At 44.7% G+C, this 19,705-nt stretch overlaps 1 protein-coding gene across 1 annotated transcript in view; it reads left to right on the top strand.

Moving 5' to 3' along the window:
• The window catches only part of COL4A6 (collagen type IV alpha 6 chain), a 139,743-nt gene that overhangs the window by 118,006 nt on the left and 2,032 nt on the right, over positions 1-19,705 (top strand). Inside the window, exons 24-44 of the mRNA XM_056359746.1 lie at positions 2,087-2,158; positions 2,564-2,671; positions 3,824-4,045; positions 4,283-4,444; positions 6,421-6,591; positions 7,286-7,429; positions 7,702-7,827; positions 8,116-8,297; positions 8,564-8,627; positions 9,154-9,228; positions 9,635-9,742; positions 10,511-10,618; positions 11,044-11,115; positions 12,386-12,511; positions 12,878-12,994; positions 13,840-14,001; positions 14,945-15,043; positions 15,327-15,473; positions 17,193-17,309; positions 18,848-19,039; positions 19,271-19,557. Of these exons, the coding sequence (XP_056215721.1) occupies positions 2,087-2,158; positions 2,564-2,671; positions 3,824-4,045; positions 4,283-4,444; positions 6,421-6,591; positions 7,286-7,429; positions 7,702-7,827; positions 8,116-8,297; positions 8,564-8,627; positions 9,154-9,228; positions 9,635-9,742; positions 10,511-10,618; positions 11,044-11,115; positions 12,386-12,511; positions 12,878-12,994; positions 13,840-14,001; positions 14,945-15,043; positions 15,327-15,473; positions 17,193-17,309; positions 18,848-19,039; positions 19,271-19,557 (2,861 nt within the window). The remainder of the gene's footprint in view (positions 1-2,086; positions 2,159-2,563; positions 2,672-3,823; positions 4,046-4,282; positions 4,445-6,420; positions 6,592-7,285; positions 7,430-7,701; positions 7,828-8,115; positions 8,298-8,563; positions 8,628-9,153; positions 9,229-9,634; positions 9,743-10,510; positions 10,619-11,043; positions 11,116-12,385; positions 12,512-12,877; positions 12,995-13,839; positions 14,002-14,944; positions 15,044-15,326; positions 15,474-17,192; positions 17,310-18,847; positions 19,040-19,270; positions 19,558-19,705) is intronic.

Genomic DNA, 19,705 nt, shown 5'->3' with positions numbered 1-19,705 from the left:
TTTCACATGAGCTTTGCTTCTTTCTTTATACTAGAACTTACACCTGTTAGCAGCCCTGACTAGCTAGAATTTGGGATTAGGATTGTTCTTTCTTCTCACAAGTCTGAATAATGAAATCAATCACTCAGATCAGAATAACGATGTAATGAAAATTAGGGTTGAGGGTGGAATGAAAGAGGGTAGAAATGGGAGGTCAAACCAGAATCACTCTCTGACATTTGGCAACAGGAGAGAGGGATGCTCAAATCTGCTTGCCCTGACTGGATTTCGGGTTGGACCCTAAACCGAAAGCTTAACTTTCTGTCGCTGGTTGGAGGTAGGCATCAAAATATTTTCACGTAGTCTTTTGTGAACAGAGTTGAAATCTATTGAGAAGAACCCAAAAAGAATGTGGCTGAACCAGTTCTTAGCACTGTTTCAACCAAAACATTCTTAGGGATCTTTAGAGTTTCTGCACCAGAAGAGACATACTGGGTGCTGGGTTAGGTCATTTTGAGATCCCTGCTCTCAGTGTCAGTGTTGGAAGCAAAGACCCATATTTATTATCCATATGAATCCACTGATTTGATCTGATTTATCCAGGAAATAGTATGACTCTGTGTCTTTTGTCAATCAAACTTGTTAGTCATCTGAAAATGATAATATTTTCTGGAAGGAAAGTGTTTAATTTACATTGCTGTGCTGGAAGAGATGCCTGATTTAGACCAGCTTACCTCCTTGGAACTAAGGAACTAAGAGCTCTTGAATGGCTTGTCAGTCTGGGAATGGAACTCCAATAGAAGCATCCTGTATAGAAACTTGTAAGGAAATGAGAAACAATGTGATACCCAATTACCTCATCCTTAATTGGCCTTGTAGTTGATGACAGATTTGAATTAATAAGTATTGGGCTCCAGTGCAGGTAGGCAGCTGTTCCTCTGTGCATGTAGAAGTTTTCAGAGTAATGAAAAAAACCCAGCTCTCTTCCCCCAGTTGCATTTAGTCATTTTTTGTATGTAATCTCTCTGACTAAATAGCTTTTAAAATCCTTTAGACTTTAATTTATAGAAAGTATATCTATGATAGTTTAAGGCTAAGCCAGCTATCACAGTGTAGGAGCTAATGCTATAGTTCTAGCACAGACTCCACTTAAAATAACTGGAAGTGTTTCTGGAGTTGGAAAGTCTAGAATTAGTTTTTGTGATGGTCATTTCTGTGACAGTGTGAATGTGACTTAAGATCGCCAGTGACCTACAAGGAGGCATGTTGGAAGTGTTTGAGATCTTTCAGGTAAATCTGATGTGCTGGCAACTGATAGTGCCACATGCATTTTATTTTCCACTGAAGAGGGATTGCTATTACAAACAGACCCTATTTTTGAGAAGTAAAAGTCTTTCAAAGAGCTTTGCAATTGCTGAGTCTTGTTTGCTGCTAATAAACTTTCAAGCCATGTGGTTATTTCTTAGTCTGACAGACTGTAGAAGAAAGAGTTGGAGATTAAGGCTGAAATAAAAAAAATCCTTGCTGTTTCACCCTCCATGCATGCATCTCTCTGGCCTAGACTCTTGGGATACAGGGTTTTTTTTAAACACCTGTCAGTATTTCCTAGGTAATGCATTTTATCTTACATCTGCACTGTAGTGTACAGTTTGTATACAGCTTAGAAACATGCTCAATTTTTAAAAGTCAGGAGCACCTGTTGGCTCCCACTGACTTTTAAAAGCTTTTAGCCTCAACCTTAAGCTCTCTGAGTCAGAGACTGCCTTTTCAGTGCCTGTTGCATAGCCCCTGCGATAGGGAGGACCAGTTGCTGAGCGTAAGCTGTGGATATCATGGTACAAGTAGTCCGCAGCAATAGCTGCTGCCTTTTACTGGTCATGCAGTAAGCCAGTAGTAGGGATGAGATTAAACAACCACCAGGCTCTGAATGCTTTCTCTTTTCTTTAACATCCCATATTTGAGATGTCAGCGGTGTCTGATGTGTGTAAGTTCACTCACAGCCACTTTACGATATATCCTGTAAAAAGCATCTGAATGCTAAATGTTCCTCTTCTGACCTGTCTTTCTGAAAAAGGCTGTGTGCAACCTCAGTGTCTCTTTGTTTTAGGTATCACCTTGCCCTGCATAGTTCCTGGAGCGTATGGGCCCCCAGGGACTCCCGGCTTTCCAGGATTGCCAGGTAGGGAGACAAATTTATTGTAATGCACTGGCTGACTACCAAGAAGCAGTTATTCCTCAAGGAAGATAATACCTGCTAATTAATCTCCGAGTGATAGTTGTTGCAGAGAGTTAACTGTCAGAGCAATGTTCTTTTTTCTTTTTCAAAGAGTCTAAGCTTAAATCCCATGTAGGATCTTAATAACTGCACCATTTTTTTGCTTTCATGTAGCCTCTGAACACAAGCCCTCTCCTTCTAAGTTTATGCAGCTGATGAAACTTGCATAGCTTTGAGACTTTATGTAGCTTAAATTGCATATCCAGTGAGTGTTCGTAGCACAAGCTTTGCAGGAAAGATCTGATGCTGTATTTTTGTGCTGTGTTTTTGTCTTCCACTATTCAATCATTAATACATTTTTACCCTTAGGTCCCAAAGGCAGCAAGGGCTTTCCTGGCATTCCAGGCCAACCTGGACTACATGGGTCAAAAGGACAGCCAGGATTTCCAGGAATAATAGGCTTGCAAGGGGAACCTGGTAAGAAGGAAGTTACTGGAGTTCTTTTTATTGTCTGATTAATGTGTACAGTATTTTATCAAAAGAGTTGTCTGACCTTCTAGCCACTTATCTGTCTGGTACATTCATAATGCTCCATTGTTTGCTCCACTGGGCTCCTTCCAAATGCAATCTCTGCAAGCAAGTGGTTGCAGCTTGGAAGAAAACAAAAAAAAATGCTCAAGATATGTGTTAGCTGCCTATAATATTATGGCACTGCTGGAAGAAAAGAGGACAACCAACGCAATTTGTTTCTCCAGAGACTGTCACCATGTGCTCTGTTACAGTTTGGGTTAACTACAAGTTTAGTGTAAAACTTGTTTTAAGCCATGTGGTACTCTGGTAAAGGCATTTTAGCTGTGGGAATTTCTGATGGTTGTATAAATAAAGAACATGAAACAGAGGTCGTGAGAGAAGATGCCTAAAGTTAGGTTGCTGTGTATCCATCAGGTTTCTCTGGATATGACTGACGAAATCTGTTATCCTTTCGCTACGTTAAGGGGGCATGTCACCTTTATGGAGTCGCTGGTTTCATGACATAACCCCAGAGCAGTGTGACACATCCACATAGCAGTGCAGTTTAGTGTCTGCTTGATACAGGGAGAGTACTTTCCAGTCCTTGTACCAAGGCTGCCAGTGTCTTCTACTGCACCGTGCCAGAAGTTGGCTGTCATAGAGGCAGAGTAAGAAAGGTGTGATGAGTATAACATCTTTGCAGCTTGGGGGGGTGGTAGTGGTAGTGAGATAATTACCTGTCTGTAGCCCGAAATGGCCATTTTACTCCTTTTTTTTTTTTTTGTCCTTTTTGCCTAATCTGCCATCTAGTGAAACCAAGCTTGTAAAGCTGCAACTAGCTGCAGCTCCCAGATACTCCTAAAGTATTCTTTTAAAAAAAAAAAAAAAGTGAAAGGATATTTGAATGGTTTTGAACTTTCCAAACAACTTTTTCTAGCATGGAAATTTTTTAAATATTTATTTTGTTAAAGATGCTATTGGAAGCAAATATTGTAGTATCACAGAATCATAGAATCGTTTAGGTTGGAAAAGACCTTTAAGATCATCAAGTCCAACCATTAACACAGCACTGCCAATCTGTTCTTCTGCTGCGTGACATTTACTGTTTTTCCGTTTAAGGCTTCCCTGGGCCTCGAGGAGAGCAAGGGTCACCAGGACTTCCAGGACTGGATGGAACAGATGGTTTGCCTGGGAAAATGGGTGCTTCAGGCTTAGCTGGAGCAAAAGGAGCTCCTGGAGATGTGTTTGGTGCTGAGAGCGGAGCCCTGGGAGAGCGTGGCAGACCTGGACTCCCAGGTGATAAAGGGCTTACAGGTGATCTTGGATTTCCAGGACCAAAAGGTAAGGACTGATACTGCTCGTATCTGGGAATATCAAACTGTTTCTCTTTCAAAAATCTTTCCTCTTTCCAATCCCTTTAAGGTACTGTGTTAGCAGTCCTCTAAGCTTCTCACAGGTAGTGATCTGCTGGTTTTCTTTCAGTATCTAATGCAACTCAAAGACTTTTATTAAAACTCACATTTTAATTAGAAGTGTGAATTTTATTTGTCCTGTAACCACCCACCTCTCTGTTCCCAGGGTTAGATGGAAGACCAGGCCTCCTAGGTATTAAAGGCGAACAGGGTAACCCAGGATATTCAGGCATCCCTGGACTGCGGGGACCTCCTGGTCCCGGAGGTCCTTTTGGCATTAAGGGAAAACCGGGACCCTTGGGGTCAGTTGGCCTTGCAGGAGCACCAGGTACGTAATGTCTTCAGGTGAAGACAAGTAGCTAAGCTGAAGGCTGCAGTGCTGAGGAGGTGTGAGTAGGAGTGAGATCCTACCTCTGGTTAGGGGTAATAGAGTGTGGAATTTGAGCCTTTTGCCTCTGACTGCTGGACGACTCCTGCCTAGAAATGTTGCCCCAAGGCTGTAAGAGGTGCAGCAGAAAGATAGGAGAAAGCATCTTAAATGTCTTGATATTTTTAACATCTCTGCTCTTACATGCTGGCTGTATCATTGACTAATCTTCATTTCCCATTTTCATGATGATTAATTTCTAATGTATGAGGTTGCTTGAAATGTGATTTTGATAGATCGAAAAATTGTTGGCTTTCTCAGAACAAGTGCTTGTTTTCCCTGGCTTTCTCTTCCCTGGGGCAGAAAAGAAATTTATTTCCCTCCTGTTCAAGGGGAAAAAACCCCACCACTTGAGTAGAGTAGTTTCTCTCAAGCTGCACTGACTACAGTGTTTCATGATGGCGGTATGTGCAAGACTTGAGAACCAAGCAAAGAGGGACCTCAGAATTAGTGGGTCATGGCCTGTGACATAACCTCTCTGTTCTGACACACAGAATGACAGTGCTGGAGCACAGTGACAACAAGTGAATGAAAGCAGTAATGCCATTTGAAATGAAAATCACAGAGATTTAGGTTTTTTCATTTTAATGTTAACATTCCCTTTGCCTCTCTATTGTTTTATATTTTTGGACTGTATGCCATATATGACTTTCCTTCGACTGTTTTTAAAAACCTCCCATTGCTAGGTTGATAAGCTCCAAATGATTTTTTTTTTTGCAGCTATTGTCTCTCTAAATCATTAATTTCTTTTGTACCCTTGTTCTTTCTGTTTACATATTTTGTCTGTTTTTTCCTTCACCATGTTTCTATTCCATTTATCATCAACTCTCCATTTCTGATGTCACACTGTTTGGTTATGGGTTCTTCACATAGGCTGTCAAGGTGAGAAAATGCAGTGTAGCATAAAAGCTCATGGACTAACAACCTAGCTTTTAATGCTACAAGAATTGCATTGACTATAGGTGATACCCCTTATTATTGCTAATCAAATCAGAAGGCAAAGAACCATTGCAGTGAGAATGCTCAGACAGTAACAAAGCCTGAAGCCTATCAGGAAATCCTGAATATGTACAGATTTTAAGTGTGTGTGTTTTCTTTGTCATCTTAATTAAAGCAACCATTTCATCTTCTGCTTTAAAAAATACCAAGCTGTAGCTTAAAATGTTTAAGCCCCAAGTATAACAAAGCTCATTTATTGGGTGCTACTGCTGCAAATGCCATTTTTCAGAAGCCACCAGATTTTTGCTTCTCTTCCTCCTTTTGCATCTGAGCATTCGGTTTTCAATGGTTTGAGCCTTTATTTAAAATTGTAAACCGTTACAAAGCTTCAGCTAGAAACATTCCGAAACATTTAGAGGCAAAACAGTACGTTTTGTGACAGCACAATCAGAGGCTTGTTCCTTTAGTGAGCTATTTGCTTTTGAGAAGTACACTTTAACTACCGAGGTGGAAACGGAACTTGTTAAAACAAGCCTCTCCAAATGATCTCTGGTTCACCCAGAGGATGGGGTGGGATGCAGAAGCCGGCATTAATGATGCTCCCCATTCTGGTTTGGTTGCCTTGATGATAAAGGTAAGACTGGTGCACTACAGTTTAGTGGCTGGTAAAGGAGACAAAAATGGATACATCATAAGGGGTTTCACTCTTGCCAGTTGTGTAGTGACGTAGGCAGTAACCCTCTTCATAGGTATTTTATTATTAGACAACTAATGCTTTTGCAGTTCTAAGCTTTATGCCTTCTAGTAGGCTGCATGTGCCATAAGGTCCATTTGTCATTAAAAACAATGCTGTGTTTAAAGACTTTGCAAAGCTGTCCACAAATTGTCCTAGGGTTTGTGTGATATAATCTACTCAGTTCTTTCTTGTATCGATTCAGGTCTTCCTGGAGCCAAAGGCTTGGCTGGGGACGTAGGTCCACAAGGCCCTGCTGGCATGAAAGGCTTCCCAGGTCCTGATGGTGCTCCAGGATCTCCTGGGGAAAGAGGATTCCTAGGGCCACCAGGGCCTTTTGGTCAAGATGGACGTCCAGGTTTCTCTGGGCCAAAAGGTACGTGTTCCACTAAGGGAATAGCCTGAGATTACTGTGCCCACAAAAAAATTAACTTCTCAATACTGATTTTAGGCCCAACTTGTCAGAAGAGAATGAATTGCCAACTAGTGTTGGAATGCATTTGTTTTGCTGCTGAGTTATGAATGGTGGATTTAATTATCAAATCATGGTTATAAAGAGATCCATCTTAAAGGACTTGGGCCTTTAGGGACAAAAGGTTGTGTAAATCAAGATAGAAAGACAAGAAAACTGAAGAAATGACGAACAGCGAATGAGATTTATAGAAGGGAGAGAATGAAGCACAAACCAAATGGGAAGTAAAAATTTACCATTTGTGTGGTCATTAAGCACCAATACAATAGCTGGTTACTTGGAGAGTTGTGTGTTACTTTATGTGGAGACCGATAGAGCCATGTAACTGCATGATGCAGTCTTGGAATTTGATGGGGTTTTGCTCTCCAGTGAAAGCAGGACCAGGCTCTGAAAGGTGAACTGAAAAGTGCTGGTTGAAAGTATCCTGAGTCGAGACCCATGAGAGAAGTGCCCATGCTATGCTTGTGCTGTAAAGTTTTACTACGTAGATTTGGGTGATCGACCAGACCCACGCTGCCTTTGCCTGCTGGTTAGGTGGATATGCAGTGTACCAGAAGAGACTAATTTTTCCTTTTTATTTCTCAACTTTTCTATACAGGTGAGAAAGGGTCTTCTGGCCTGCTTGGTTTCCCTGGCATGCCAGGGCTGCCCGGTGTCCCTGGGGTCAATGGGTTTAAAGGAGCTCCTGGCACAGCTGGAGGAAAAGGGAGCCCTGGAGCTGTGGGACTCCAAGGTCAAAAAGGTGAGAAACAGCTGAAAGGCTTTTGCTGGCTGTGCAGCAGAGGGACTTGGGAGGCCCTTCTGAGCTGTCTGCATATTTAATGTTTTCTGCTAAATACCGTGTTCTTTTCTTCCTTGTGAAATACTTTGGCCCGGTTGTGAAAGGTGCTGAGCACTTACTGATGAATTCACATCAGGAGACATGGAAGTTCTGGTTTTGTCTGCTAGCTTCTAATGTTACACACTTTCTCTGTTAGATTATTTTGCAAGATGATTTCCTTCTTATTTCTTCAGGTGACAGAGGTGATGTAGGTCCACCTGGCCTTCCCGTTCTTGGGCCTCCAGAACAGGCACTGCAATTCAAAGGAGACAAAGGAGATCCTGGATTAGCTGGACTTGGGGGATTCCCTGGACCTAGAGGTATTTCACAGCCTTGTGACAGATGTTCAGTAACAGTGGAGCATGGTCTGTCCTTTTGACAGCGCCTGCAGTATTACCGTTTTCTGTTCTGCCATTCACATTTGAGCAGGATATGCATATGGCAGTTCTGTATTTTGAGAAAACAGTTTTCCTTTTAAGATCTGTTCTGCAGAGCTAATGCCATCCATTCTAACTCTCGAAAGGAAGCTTTGGGTAACAGGTCAATTGGCCCAAATGAGCTGACTGCTTGTATTATGAAATTAAATTACATTCTTTCGTATAATCCAGGTGATAAAGGAATCCCAGGAAGCCGTGGACAGCCTGGTCTCCCTGGGCCAGTTGGGTCAGCAAGCAAAGAGAGGGGTCTTCATGGTGACCCAGGCTTCCCTGGCCCACCTGGACGGCCTGGGCTGCCAGGACAGAAGGGTGCACATGGTATCATAGGATTTCCAGGAATGCCAGGAGAGAGGGTAAATACCTTCTTAAAATATCTTCATCTTCTCCAAGTGCTCTTAGGAAAATCCTGTGTTCTAATTGTTACTTCTGTAGCAAAGCAGGAGAAGCTGGCAGGATTTTTCCTTACAAAACTTCCAGATTGTTTTTGTTTGGCTCATACTGTTGAATTGCACTTTGGATAATGTTTCTTCCTACGTCTCTGTGGTCTGTTATCCCACATGACCCAAGCTTGGAACAGCAAGAATAAAAGCAAAGGCTATCTTTGGGGTTGTTTTTTCAGGGTTCAGATGGTGTCACAGGAACACTCGGATTCCCAGGACCTATTGGCCTCCCTGGTCCAAAGGGTAAGGAATCTTTCATAGTGTCCATAGTCTTTCAGTATACACAGTCCTAATATTCATGACCAAAATGAATGAGCTGTGTTCTAGAAATGTCTGTTGCTCTCCAGTGACTGGTGCCGAAGTACACATCCCCTTGTAAGGGACTTAATTCAGACAAGACCAGTCTTGTCTAAAGCTTAAATACTTTATGATCCTTTGAAAGTTTGGCCACAGCACTGTGTGAAGTGTGTTGGACTGTACAAGAGGCACCCTTTTCTCTCATCTCCTTGTGTCAAAAGTATAAAGGGCAGGATGTTATGGAATTACCCTTAAATGTTTGTCTTATCATGCATTTGCATGAGTGGATTTGCATCCATTGCTGTTTATAAGCATTTTCAGACTTGGGTACATCGCTTACTGTGTTTGTTTGCTCCATGGATTTGAAGTATAGACAAGGTTTATTTAATGAACAAGGCTATTAAGCAGCCCTGAAAACTGCTCTCCACAGTCACTTACAGAATGGCCTTCCCACTTTGCCTTTCTTTTCCAGGTGACCAGGGAGAGTCTGTTGGCATTCCTGGCATTGCTGGACCAAAAGGAGAGCGAGGGGACCCGGGATTCCCAGGTGAAGCAGCCCTTGACTGCTGACTTCAAGAACACAAAATTCTAGAGATTAAGCAGGATGGCTTTGCCCAGTTTGGGTATTTTTGTAACCTATAAAGTTGAATACTTTAGCCCTGTCCTGGAAGTGAGGTTTGAGGAGTCTTTAATCCAGGCAGGACACAAATCCGGATGATAATGAACATGTTTGAGAACAGACCGATTCTAACGCTGGGTCCCACTTCACTTCTTGCGGAGGAGCTTGTGAACTTGCACTGGTATTTGGCATCCAGGGAGTCCAGGCCAGGACCCAGAACATGTCTAAGCAGACACAAGTGCTACAGCCTCAACATAACATGTTTCTTATTCCCTTCATGCCTTCCTCCAGTTTGACTTGCACTCTAGCACGTGGTATGTTTTCATCCTTTCAGGAGAGAGGGGGCGAGATGGATTCAAGGGTGAACCAGGCTACGCAGGAAACACTGGAGTAAATGGACTCAAAGGAGGCCCAGGAGATCTTGGCCAAGAAGGACCAGCAGGTACTGGACTAGGCATCCAAGTTCTGCAGTTCATGGTGTGACTGTGGAACAGCCTCACCTTGTTGTTCCCTTAGCCCTCGATGGCCCGTCTCAGCTGAGGCTTAAACAAGAGGGTTGACAAGAAGATGGGAATTTTCTTTGACACTAGTGTAAGGTGTTACCTTGTCCTCTTGTGACTGACCCTGTGGACCAACCCTGTGGTGAATCCTGCACAATCTAAAGGAATTCCTTTAACAAACAGGGAAGACCTCAGTTAGATACAAGCAGTAGCAGCTTCTTTGCAGCTGCTTGTGGCCAAGACTGCTCTACAATCTTCCATTGCAACATTTCTGTCCTTTCCTTCTGTAGAGCCAAACCTACCCAGAAGGATGGCTACTAGTGTCTTTGGGTCGTGTTGCAACTAGCAGGTAGATTCTCAAGCTGTTATCAAGATTAAAGGTGGGAAAACAGTGAAAGTTGTTATTGGAATATTTTATTTGGAAAACAATTTAATTAGTTATTCAGTATGTGAACGGTTCTAGTGTGTCCCTTGATGGATGATGAAGAATGTCATTGCTATGATTTAAAAAAAAAAAAAAAGCTACCAAATAAGTAGTTTGATAAATGCTATGCTAGTAGTGGTAGTGAGGAGAGATTTGGATCTGGTTTTGCTTTATCTAAATAGTAGTTTATTCTTACAAGTTAAGTGCAGGAGGAGAAGCTGTAAGGTGGAGCCATGAGCTGTTCCAGCCCAGTGTAGTACAGGAACATTTTTCTGCTTGTTTTTAGGAATCCCTGGAAATGCTGGGCTGAGAGGAACCCCTGGACCACCAGGACCTCCAGGGCAGCCAGGATCTGTTGGATTCCCTGGAGCTCGTGGAACAGCAGGACCTAAAGGTATATGTGGAGCCTGCACATGGGAGGAGAAATTGGGTCAGAAAACCAGTGTTTCAGCCAAGTACATCACAGCAGGCAGGCAGCACTCTTATGTGTGGGCCAGCTGTGCGTGGGAAATCAGCTCATTTCTTGGCAATGTTAGCGCAGGCACCAGCTGCTAGAAATGAGCAGAGGAGTGGTTGGAAAGGGAGAGGCTCTCACTTGATTTGGTTCACTGATGGGTGTTCACTGAGGGTAAAAGTGGTGAGAGCAGTGGGAAGAATTTCCATGAAGGGGGGCCTGTGTGAAGGAAGATTTTTCATACTGTGTCCCCCTGTGTGTCAGGTTTCTGGGGCACGTTGTAGTCTCCATGAAACATCTTGTGCATTTCCACCTAACTGGATTATTTGCTTATTTGCTCACATACGTGTTTCCAATGTCTCCAGGATTTCATGGATTTCCGGGTTTAAATGGTCTGAATGGCTTGCCAGGCACAAAAGGATCTCCTGGAACACCAGGTAAAGGAAACGTGTCGTAGAAGTATCACAGCTGGGGAAATGCATACACTGGTCTATCATGAGAGCAGTGTTTCCCACAAAATCCCACTGTTTCACCCAGTTCTGGATTCAATTATAACCCACATAAAAACCACAGGATACTGAATGTGTATGAATAAATTCTTCTTAAATGCTAGTAAGAATAGGATGCAGCCTGTGGAGCTGAAGAGGCTTTTCTGGTGATGGTTCTCCTTGAATTCCTGAAGGACTGTGTCACTGCTGGAAAGCTGATGGAATAAAATCAAAACTCTTCCATTTCTAATGGATGTTTGATTTCAGCAGGGCAACACCAAAGGCTTGCTTTGAGTTAGGCTTAGCGATGACATGTTTCCTTACTGCTCATATCCCTCCATTATATGGAGCTCAAGAAAGGCATTAGAATCATTAAATCAGAAGCTGATTTATTTGATTAGGTTCTGGATTCTGCTTTTGGGAAGCTTGTTCTGGATTTTTTCATGTTTTTAACCATATGAAACGGAATGTGGTTCTGTTCTGCAAACTGTTTTACTAAATGCAGAGCGGTGGAGAAAGACTTTACCAGAGAGACTTGTTTAGTTACAGTCATCAGGTAAAGGAGCGCTTAAAATCTGTGGCAGACATTTTATGCATGAAATAGGACAACACAAGTCTTCATGTGTACAATTCAAACAATACTTGTTTGAAACGTTCTCTGTTAGAAGGTAATGATTTACAGCATATAGATCCTCCACAGTTTTTCATCTGAGCAAGCTGCTTAGTATTTACTTTTACCAGAGTGACATGCTGAACATCTCCCGGCAGCTTTTCCTGGAGCCTCTGCCCTGCACCACTTGTGCCTCAGTGTGTCTTCTGCAGTAGTCTGTGCGAACTGACCTCTCCGTGTCGGAGTGTGAAGCCCACTAGATTATTTAAAGACCAGAAAGTTGAGTCTGTGTTGTGTCTTCTTGAGAGACACAGCATACGGGCTGGCAGGCAAATCCTGTTACAGGAGCGCTATGTTCATACCCTTGTGCAAGAGCTTGTGGAAAGACTAAAACAGTCATATGTTCCTCTCTCAGCACCTTGCAGATGGTTTAAATTCACTCTGCACAAGCAGCGTAGCACATGAGGCACCAGATCTCTTTCTGTTGCTCTACTGAAAACAGCAGAGAGTAGTAAATGGCTGGGTTTTTATTACAACTGTTTGTGTAATAATTTAACTGCTATTTGTGTGAATAGGCTCTCTTAATCTTTGTTAATCACATTTGATTAGGTCTAAGTGAAGCTGGACTTAAAGGCCCTGCAGGCCTCCCAGGTCCAAAGGGTGAAGAAGGGTCTCCAGGCTTGGGTAGAGGAGCTCTAGGATTCCCTGGACCAAAAGGCTCAGCTGGAGACATGGGTAAATATTGATGTTCTGGAGGCCCAGCAGGATGTATTGCAGCTCATGTTAGTGGGCCGCATGGTCAGCAGTTACCAAAGAGAACTGAAGCCACAAAGGTGGTTAGTAATTTGACAGGTAAATGTTAAATCTGTGATGTGGCTATATATTTGAAAAACAGTTGGCTACACAGTTGCTACAGTGTCTATACATCTCCTAAGCAGCAGAATATGTATTTTTTCCCCTCATGTAGAGCGATGTCTTTCTGTTCTTCTCAATATAAACGCTATTCAGCCACTGCTTCTGTCCTGGTCTTTCACAGACATTTCTGTGAAGATCACTGAAGAGCTTTGGGTACACTCTCTCATTTTGTATCTCTTATTCTAGGTCCCCCTGGTCCTGTGGGACTGCCTGGCTTGCCAGGAACACCTGGAGCTTCTCTTCCTTCTGATATACGTGGGAGACCTGGGGATGCTGGCCATCCAGGAGCTGATGGGAGCTCAGGTATGAAGCGAGGCCTCTTAAGGAGAGTGGCCTAGCTAAGGGGATTTCTGTTTCTTTATGTGCTCCCTTTGAAGAGCTCAGAAGGGAAATGACTTGGATGAGTACTGACATTTAACAACCTGGGGTTTAGATCAGGGATCGAGAACGAGGAGATCTGTTTTCAATTCCTACTAATGAATCCTGATTTGATTCAGCCTGTTATTAAAGCTCTCTAGTCCCATTCACCTGTTATAGTACTGAAGACAGACTTGGGCACTGAGGTGGGTACTTAAATCGAGTGTAGCGTGTCTTAATTGGGACACCAGCTCCGTTTTGGTATGTGGCTTCCACAGCTGTAATGATAGGCTCTGTGTGAAGTTTAGAAGTATGCTGTGTGAGTTGGGAGACAGCAAAGCTCCACTGCTACCTACAGGCACTTGCCATAGGGTCGACAGTAAGTGTAGTGTGAAAGATTTGTCGCGACAGCGTTGGTACCCGTTCAGTGTCTCACAGCCTTGTCGGAGAGGCTGAGAGTCTAGGCAATTCCCTGGCCAAGGATCTGAAGCCAGTGCTCTCATTCCCCTAGGGAATGCCCGGGTCACCAGGCTAGCCAGCAAGTGGGGCAAGGGCTGTGCTCAGGCCCACAGTTTGAAGCTAAATTACCGTGGTTAAAAGGATTTAAAAGCTTATGAGACCTAAGTGGATATAAGCAGGTGGGGTCTGGTTCTTTTCCTTCAGGAGGAGGACACCCCTGGAAATACAGACACCCAAATGATGACTGGCCTCTAGAAAGACACACTGGGGATAGCCCCAGCATCTACTTTGCCCCAGGAGCAGACTGTGCTAATTACCGCTGTTGTCTCTAGGTCTTCCAGGTCCTCCAGGCCCACGAGGGCCCCCTGGCCCAGCTTCTGACCAAGGTGACACAGGCAATCCAGGTTTCCCTGGTGTTCTTGGCTTGCGAGGCATTAAGGGTGATGTGGGACCCACTGGTCCAATCGGACTCCCTGGAGCATCTGGATTCAAAGGTAATCTTGCCTTGAAAGGATCTAGGTGTGGTTTGGCCACTGTCACCCGGACAGTATGAACAGCTATGTGTGGTTAGTGTGACCTCACTCAGGTGTAAGCACAGCTGAGTTTGTTGCCTACATCTTCCCCCTTGGCCCACGCAGGTTTTATCTACTGACTCCAAAAGCAGCAAAGTGAGGCCAGCTCCAGGTGCTCTTCAGTGTGTCCCTAATGACTTTTTTCTCTTTCTGTTTTTTTTTTCTGAGTGGGTGATGTCCACATGCAGTGGTGCTCTGCTGGTTGGCTACGGTTGCCCACTTGCATATGCTGTAAAGGCGAAGGCTGCAGACACTGTTTCATCCCACCTATGGTGTATGCTCAGAGGCATAGTGTGGTGGATTTAGGCCTCCACAAGAGGCTAAGAGGACTGTAGGAATGAAGAGATCTTGTTCTGGGCTAAGGCAGGGAGAAGGTTGCTCTCTCTTTGGTCTGTGCCAAAGGAGACTAGAGGGCAGCTGCAAACAAGAACTCCAGTAGCAAGGTTTCAAACAAACCACACAGCTCAGAAGCCAGGAAAGGATGGAGAAGTGCTGCCAGTTGAAGAGCTGTTTGCTGTCTTTGTAGGCTGGCATATCCCCATCTCTCTATGCTGTGCATAGAGGTGGATTCCACACAGAAAAATGTGTACTCCTCAAACACCTTCCCTGGGTTACCCAGGGAAGGGGAAGAAAACTTTCAATAAAATGTAATTATGTAGCCGTGGGAGTTCTTGTCTTGAGGTTCTGCAGCCAGTCTGAATGTCAGAATGGCACAGAGTTCCTTAAGGGTTGCGGTCCCCTCCATCTCAGAGCTGAAATGCTGTTGCCATTGCTGCCATCGGTGTGTTTCTCAGTGTCCCAGGTGTGGGTCACCATCAGGACCCTATGCTTAGCCCCTGAGGTCTTCAGCTGTGTGTCTTTGCAGGTATAAGAGGTGAGCCTGGCCTTATGGGGATGCCAGGTAAAGATGGGCCAGTGGGGGATCCTGGTTACCCTGGGCTGAAAGGTGAAATGGGCCGTCGAGGTGAGTGCTGGAGGAATTGAAAAGCTGTAATACTTTATTGCACGTGGTTTGGGCAGGGGGGAAATTTCAGAGCTCCCTTCCTGGGCTTATTTGAGGGACTCTTTAGTTTCTTAGAGATTGAAATAACTTAGAAAGAGCTTGATGTACCACTTCTTACAAAGACAGCCAGTGCTGATGTACTAAGGCAGTCTTAATTTAGTGTACCTCTCCTTTGTGTCAGTATTATCATCAAAACCGTAAACTTTTTGTGGGTAACTTACCCTTCCATTTGCACCATGTGCAGGTCTCCCTGGCCGACAAGGGGCTCCCGGTATAACCCCACAGCCAGAAGAAGTCACAGCCCCTGCAGGCCTGCCTGGTCTGCCAGGAATTGATGGTGTCCCCGGCTTTGATGGAGAGCCTGGATTCCAGGGCCCAGCTGGAAAACCAGGTAAAAAGCACGCTCGGATCACTGAGTGGCCTTCTGGAAGAACAACACTGCTTTCTCAAATGCATTAGGAAGGTTTACATGTTTTTTCTAATAAAGGAAATAATTCCAGCAAAATGGATACCAATATCGTGTTTTATTATTACTAGAATGTATTTGATGAATTCTCTTCATGCACTTTTGCAGTGTTTTTAAATTAGATTTCCAGAATTAGGTGCAGCAGCCTGTGATGTAGCTGATATGGTACCAGCTTTGGTATAGCAGGTGGAATGGTCATGAAAATGATTCACCACTGAGACTGGAATTGTCGATGAGATACTGTAGCTGGAGAAGCGCTGGGAACTTCAGCCAGCACCACTGCGGTTCATATTGTTTGGGAAAGCAGCTTCAGTGGGTCCTGTACCAGCTGGCTCTCCTAGGCCCAGCACGTCCCCATGATTCCTTTCCCAGCGCTGCCGTTAGGTGATTTTTAGGTGTTAGTATTCCCTTTTATTCACGAAAACTCCTAGAGCAGGAGCATCACTTAGCACCGGTCCTTCCCCCTGGATGCTATCCTGAATCCCATTAATAATAGGAGCTGATGGGAGCAGAGCTGCGTTAGTTCCTGGCTCCCCGTTGACAGTTCCTAACGTGAGTAAATGTGCAGGGAATAAAAGCTGAGCGAGCTTTGATTAATACTGGTCAGGCACTGGGGTAACAGGCGCTGCAGAGCACTGGGAAGTTCATTGGGAGATTACCCCTGTTTATACTCTTTCTAATACCTGACCTTTACAAAAGTTGTGCAAATATACACCCGTCTGTTTCCCAGTCACATGTTTCTTTACACTAATGTTTACCTTCCACATTACTGCTCAGCTGCTCGGTATCTGGTCCTGTGCAGTTGCATAACACCTTCTGTCTCTTTACACTGTTTTGTAATACTTTAACTCGTAACATCCTGAACACTTATTTTATTGTTGATTTATCCAATCCATGCCAGACCTTTCTGGTTTGGGGTCAGGACAGTCCTGAATGGATTCTAAAGGTCCCCAAGACCAGGCACCTCCTCTTATATCCCACTGAATTCTAAGCCTTTGTATTTTGAGCCCCCTTCGCTGCCCTGGGACTTTTTAAAAATTTGTCCGTCAGATGCTCACCATCAGATATCGGAGGGAGGAGGGGAAAAGTGAGTTTAGTTCAAGTCAGTGGCTCAAATTTTACATATTTAGGCTGAACATCAAGGCCAATTTTCTGGTTTGAAAAAAGGGTGAAATCAAGCAAAAGATGTGACTTCAAGTCTTAAGCAAAATTTCAGCAAGGTAGCTCAACTTTCTTCAGCTTACAACAGCTGGGCCGTTATACCAGAGGATTCTTGTTTTCACAGTGCAGGAATCTCAGACAGACATGAGAAGAGCTCACAGACTTCCACATCAAATGGGAACCTGAGTCTTAGTATGGGATGCGGCTTCAGACTTAAATCTGTAGCTTATCCCAGATCTCAGTGCTGCATTTTAAGCCTTGTATAACGTTCAGCTCCACCTCTTGATCCTTTAACAGACAGTCAGGTCGTGTGGAGTCCTTGTGCGGAGTTAGTTGGTTGCAGCCACAGCTGTTGAAGAGTGAGTTCTCAGCGTGGCTGCTGACAACGTATTTCTCTTCTGGAATACGATTGCAGGAGTGAAGGCTTTAGTATGAGGAAATAATGATGATTAAAATAATAATAATAATTGTATTTCATTTCAGGTGCAAAAGGTCTGCCAGGAAGATCTGGTTTGAAAGGACGTGATGGTTTGCCTGGATCACCTGGCATAGTTGGGGATCCAGGGCCTTTGGGTGCCCCAGGACCACAGGGATTTGAAGGTAATGTTATGATTTGGGGAGCACAGATCAGTAAGAAGCAATCGGTAGAATTCCATTTACCTACAGGTCCTGCAGAGACCCTCCCCAACACCCAGCCACCTTAGGAAGACCAGGGGATGGACATGGTCTTGTGTCTTGTATCTGCAAGGAAGTAAATTGAACCTTCAGCGAGGAAGGTTATGTCACATGTCATTGTTGTGTATCACTGCTGGTGTTTCCCTGGGTACAGTTCTGAACATCTTTTGGTTTTCATGTTTTGTGGATGTGGGACTTGTCTTGAAGATCTAAAAGAGCAACACAGTGTTCACAGCGAACACAGCTGTGAGGGCTGGATAGCAGAGGAAATGCAGAGTGAGAGAGAGAAGGTCTGGATTCTGCCACAGATTTGTTGTAGAACTTTTGGCCTTTCGTGTCAAAGGAATATCACCATGTAGAGAGCTATAGCAAGAAATAATTTACTAGCCTTTGGTTGGTGCTTTGAGATCCTCAGAATTACTGTACTGTGAGATATGTTCTAACAGGTTGGCACCAGAGTTGTTGGGCAAAGAAAGAAAATTGCGTGAGTTAGGAAATGGGGGTGTGGCACTGTGAAATGACTGCCTCTGGAACTGGCAAGTGGTCATTTCTATAACCACGGTCAGAGCTTGGGCGCCTTGTTTGTCGTGGTTTAACCCCGGCCGGCAACCCAGCCCCACGCAGCCGCTTGCGTGAATATCCCTGTGGGATTTATCTGCTTAAAGAAGTTGTAGAGATTGATCCCTTTTGTGGCATAGAAGCTGAAAATATTGAGTGCTGACGTAAGACCCCAAATTTTGGAACAAAAGTTTACAGAATTTAAGCAGTGTAACAACAATCTTTTTCCAATTTTAAAAAAGTTTTGCTCACTCCCTGCCACCCAGAGGGATGGGGAGGAGGATCGGAAAGGAATGTAAAACTCAAGGGTTGAGATAAAAGCAATTTAACAGGTAAAGCAGAAGCCACGCACACAAGCAAAGCAAAGCAAAGCAAGGTGTTCATTCCCCACTTCCCACGGGCAGGCGGGGGCTCAGCCATCCCCAGGGCAGCCGGGCTCCATCACGCGTAACGGCTACTCGGGAAGACAAACGCCATCATGCCAAGTGTCCCCCCTTCCTCCTTCTTCCCCCGGTTTATATACTCAGCGTGACGCCATACGGTATGGAATACCTCTTTGGCTAGCTTGGGTCACCTGTCCTGGCTGTGTCCCCTCCCAATTCCCTGTGCCCCCCCAGCCCTCTGGCTGGCAGGGCACAAGGAACCAAAGGGTCCTTGATCTAGTGTAAACAAACCCAGCAACAACTAAAACCATCACTGTGCTGTCAACACTGTTCTCACGCCAAATCCAAAACACAGCCCTGCACCGGCTACTAAGAAGAAAATTAACCCTGTCCCCGCTGAAACCAGGACATCATTGTACAAGGCCGATGCAAAGACAATGACAGCAATGCCAGAACTGGGTATAGAGCCAGCTGGTGTCCACGCTGAGTGTTGGTAATAGTGACTCCTTTTCTGTCTTCTAGGTGTTGCTGGAAAGCCGGGCTCGCTTGGTTTGCCGGGAATGCCTGGTCGGAGCGTGGGTGTTGGATACACTTTAGTGAAGCACAGTCAGTCGGACCAAATCCCGCCTTGTCCCATAGGAATGAATAAGCTCTGGGATGGCTACAGCTTATTGTATGTGGAGGGGCAGGAAAAGTCACACAACCAGGATCTCGGTGAGTTGACGAATTCCCTCGGGCATGAACGATGTAGGCCCAAATCCCATTTCAAATGAGCATTCTTCGTTGGTACCGCTGGTGTTGTAGTAGAGGTGACAGAAGGCTGCTTGGCCAGAATCTGTGCTGGGAGCAGGGTCACTTGTGCCATCCTCCACCACTCGTGCCTGGTGTGTATGAGCTGGAGCGACTGGCAGATGCTTGATGTAACCACTTCTCCGATTTTTACAGGTTTTGCTGGCTCATGTTTGCCTCGCTTCAGTACCATGCCTTTTATTTACTGCAACATCAATGAAGTGTGCTACTACGCCAGCCGAAACGACAAGTCCTACTGGCTCTCCACCACTGCCCCTATCCCCATGATGCCCGTGGACAGCGCTCAGATCCCGCAGTACATCAGTCGTTGCTCAGTGTGTGAAGCACCTTCCCAGGCGGTGGCTGTGCACAGCCAGGACATCACCATCCCACAGTGTCCCCTCGGCTGGCGCAGCCTATGGATAGGATACTCCTTCCTTATGGTAAGGATGCTATTGCTAATGCAAATGCAGCTTTAAACGCTTCTGGATCTCCTCTCTGATTAGATGCCTGGGACTGTGTTCTGTGAGTTGCTTACAGGGAACTGGAGCCCTGTCGCTTTTCACCCCAGCGCACTGGTGCTTTATCAGC

The sequence above is a fragment of the Falco biarmicus genome, chromosome 14, assembly GCF_023638135.1.
Source record: "Falco biarmicus isolate bFalBia1 chromosome 14, bFalBia1.pri, whole genome shotgun sequence".
Lineage (NCBI taxonomy): Eukaryota > Metazoa > Chordata > Aves > Falconiformes > Falconidae > Falco > Falco biarmicus.
The sequence above is the reverse complement of the archived record's forward strand: the minus strand, read 5'-3'. Positions and strand labels throughout refer to the sequence as shown.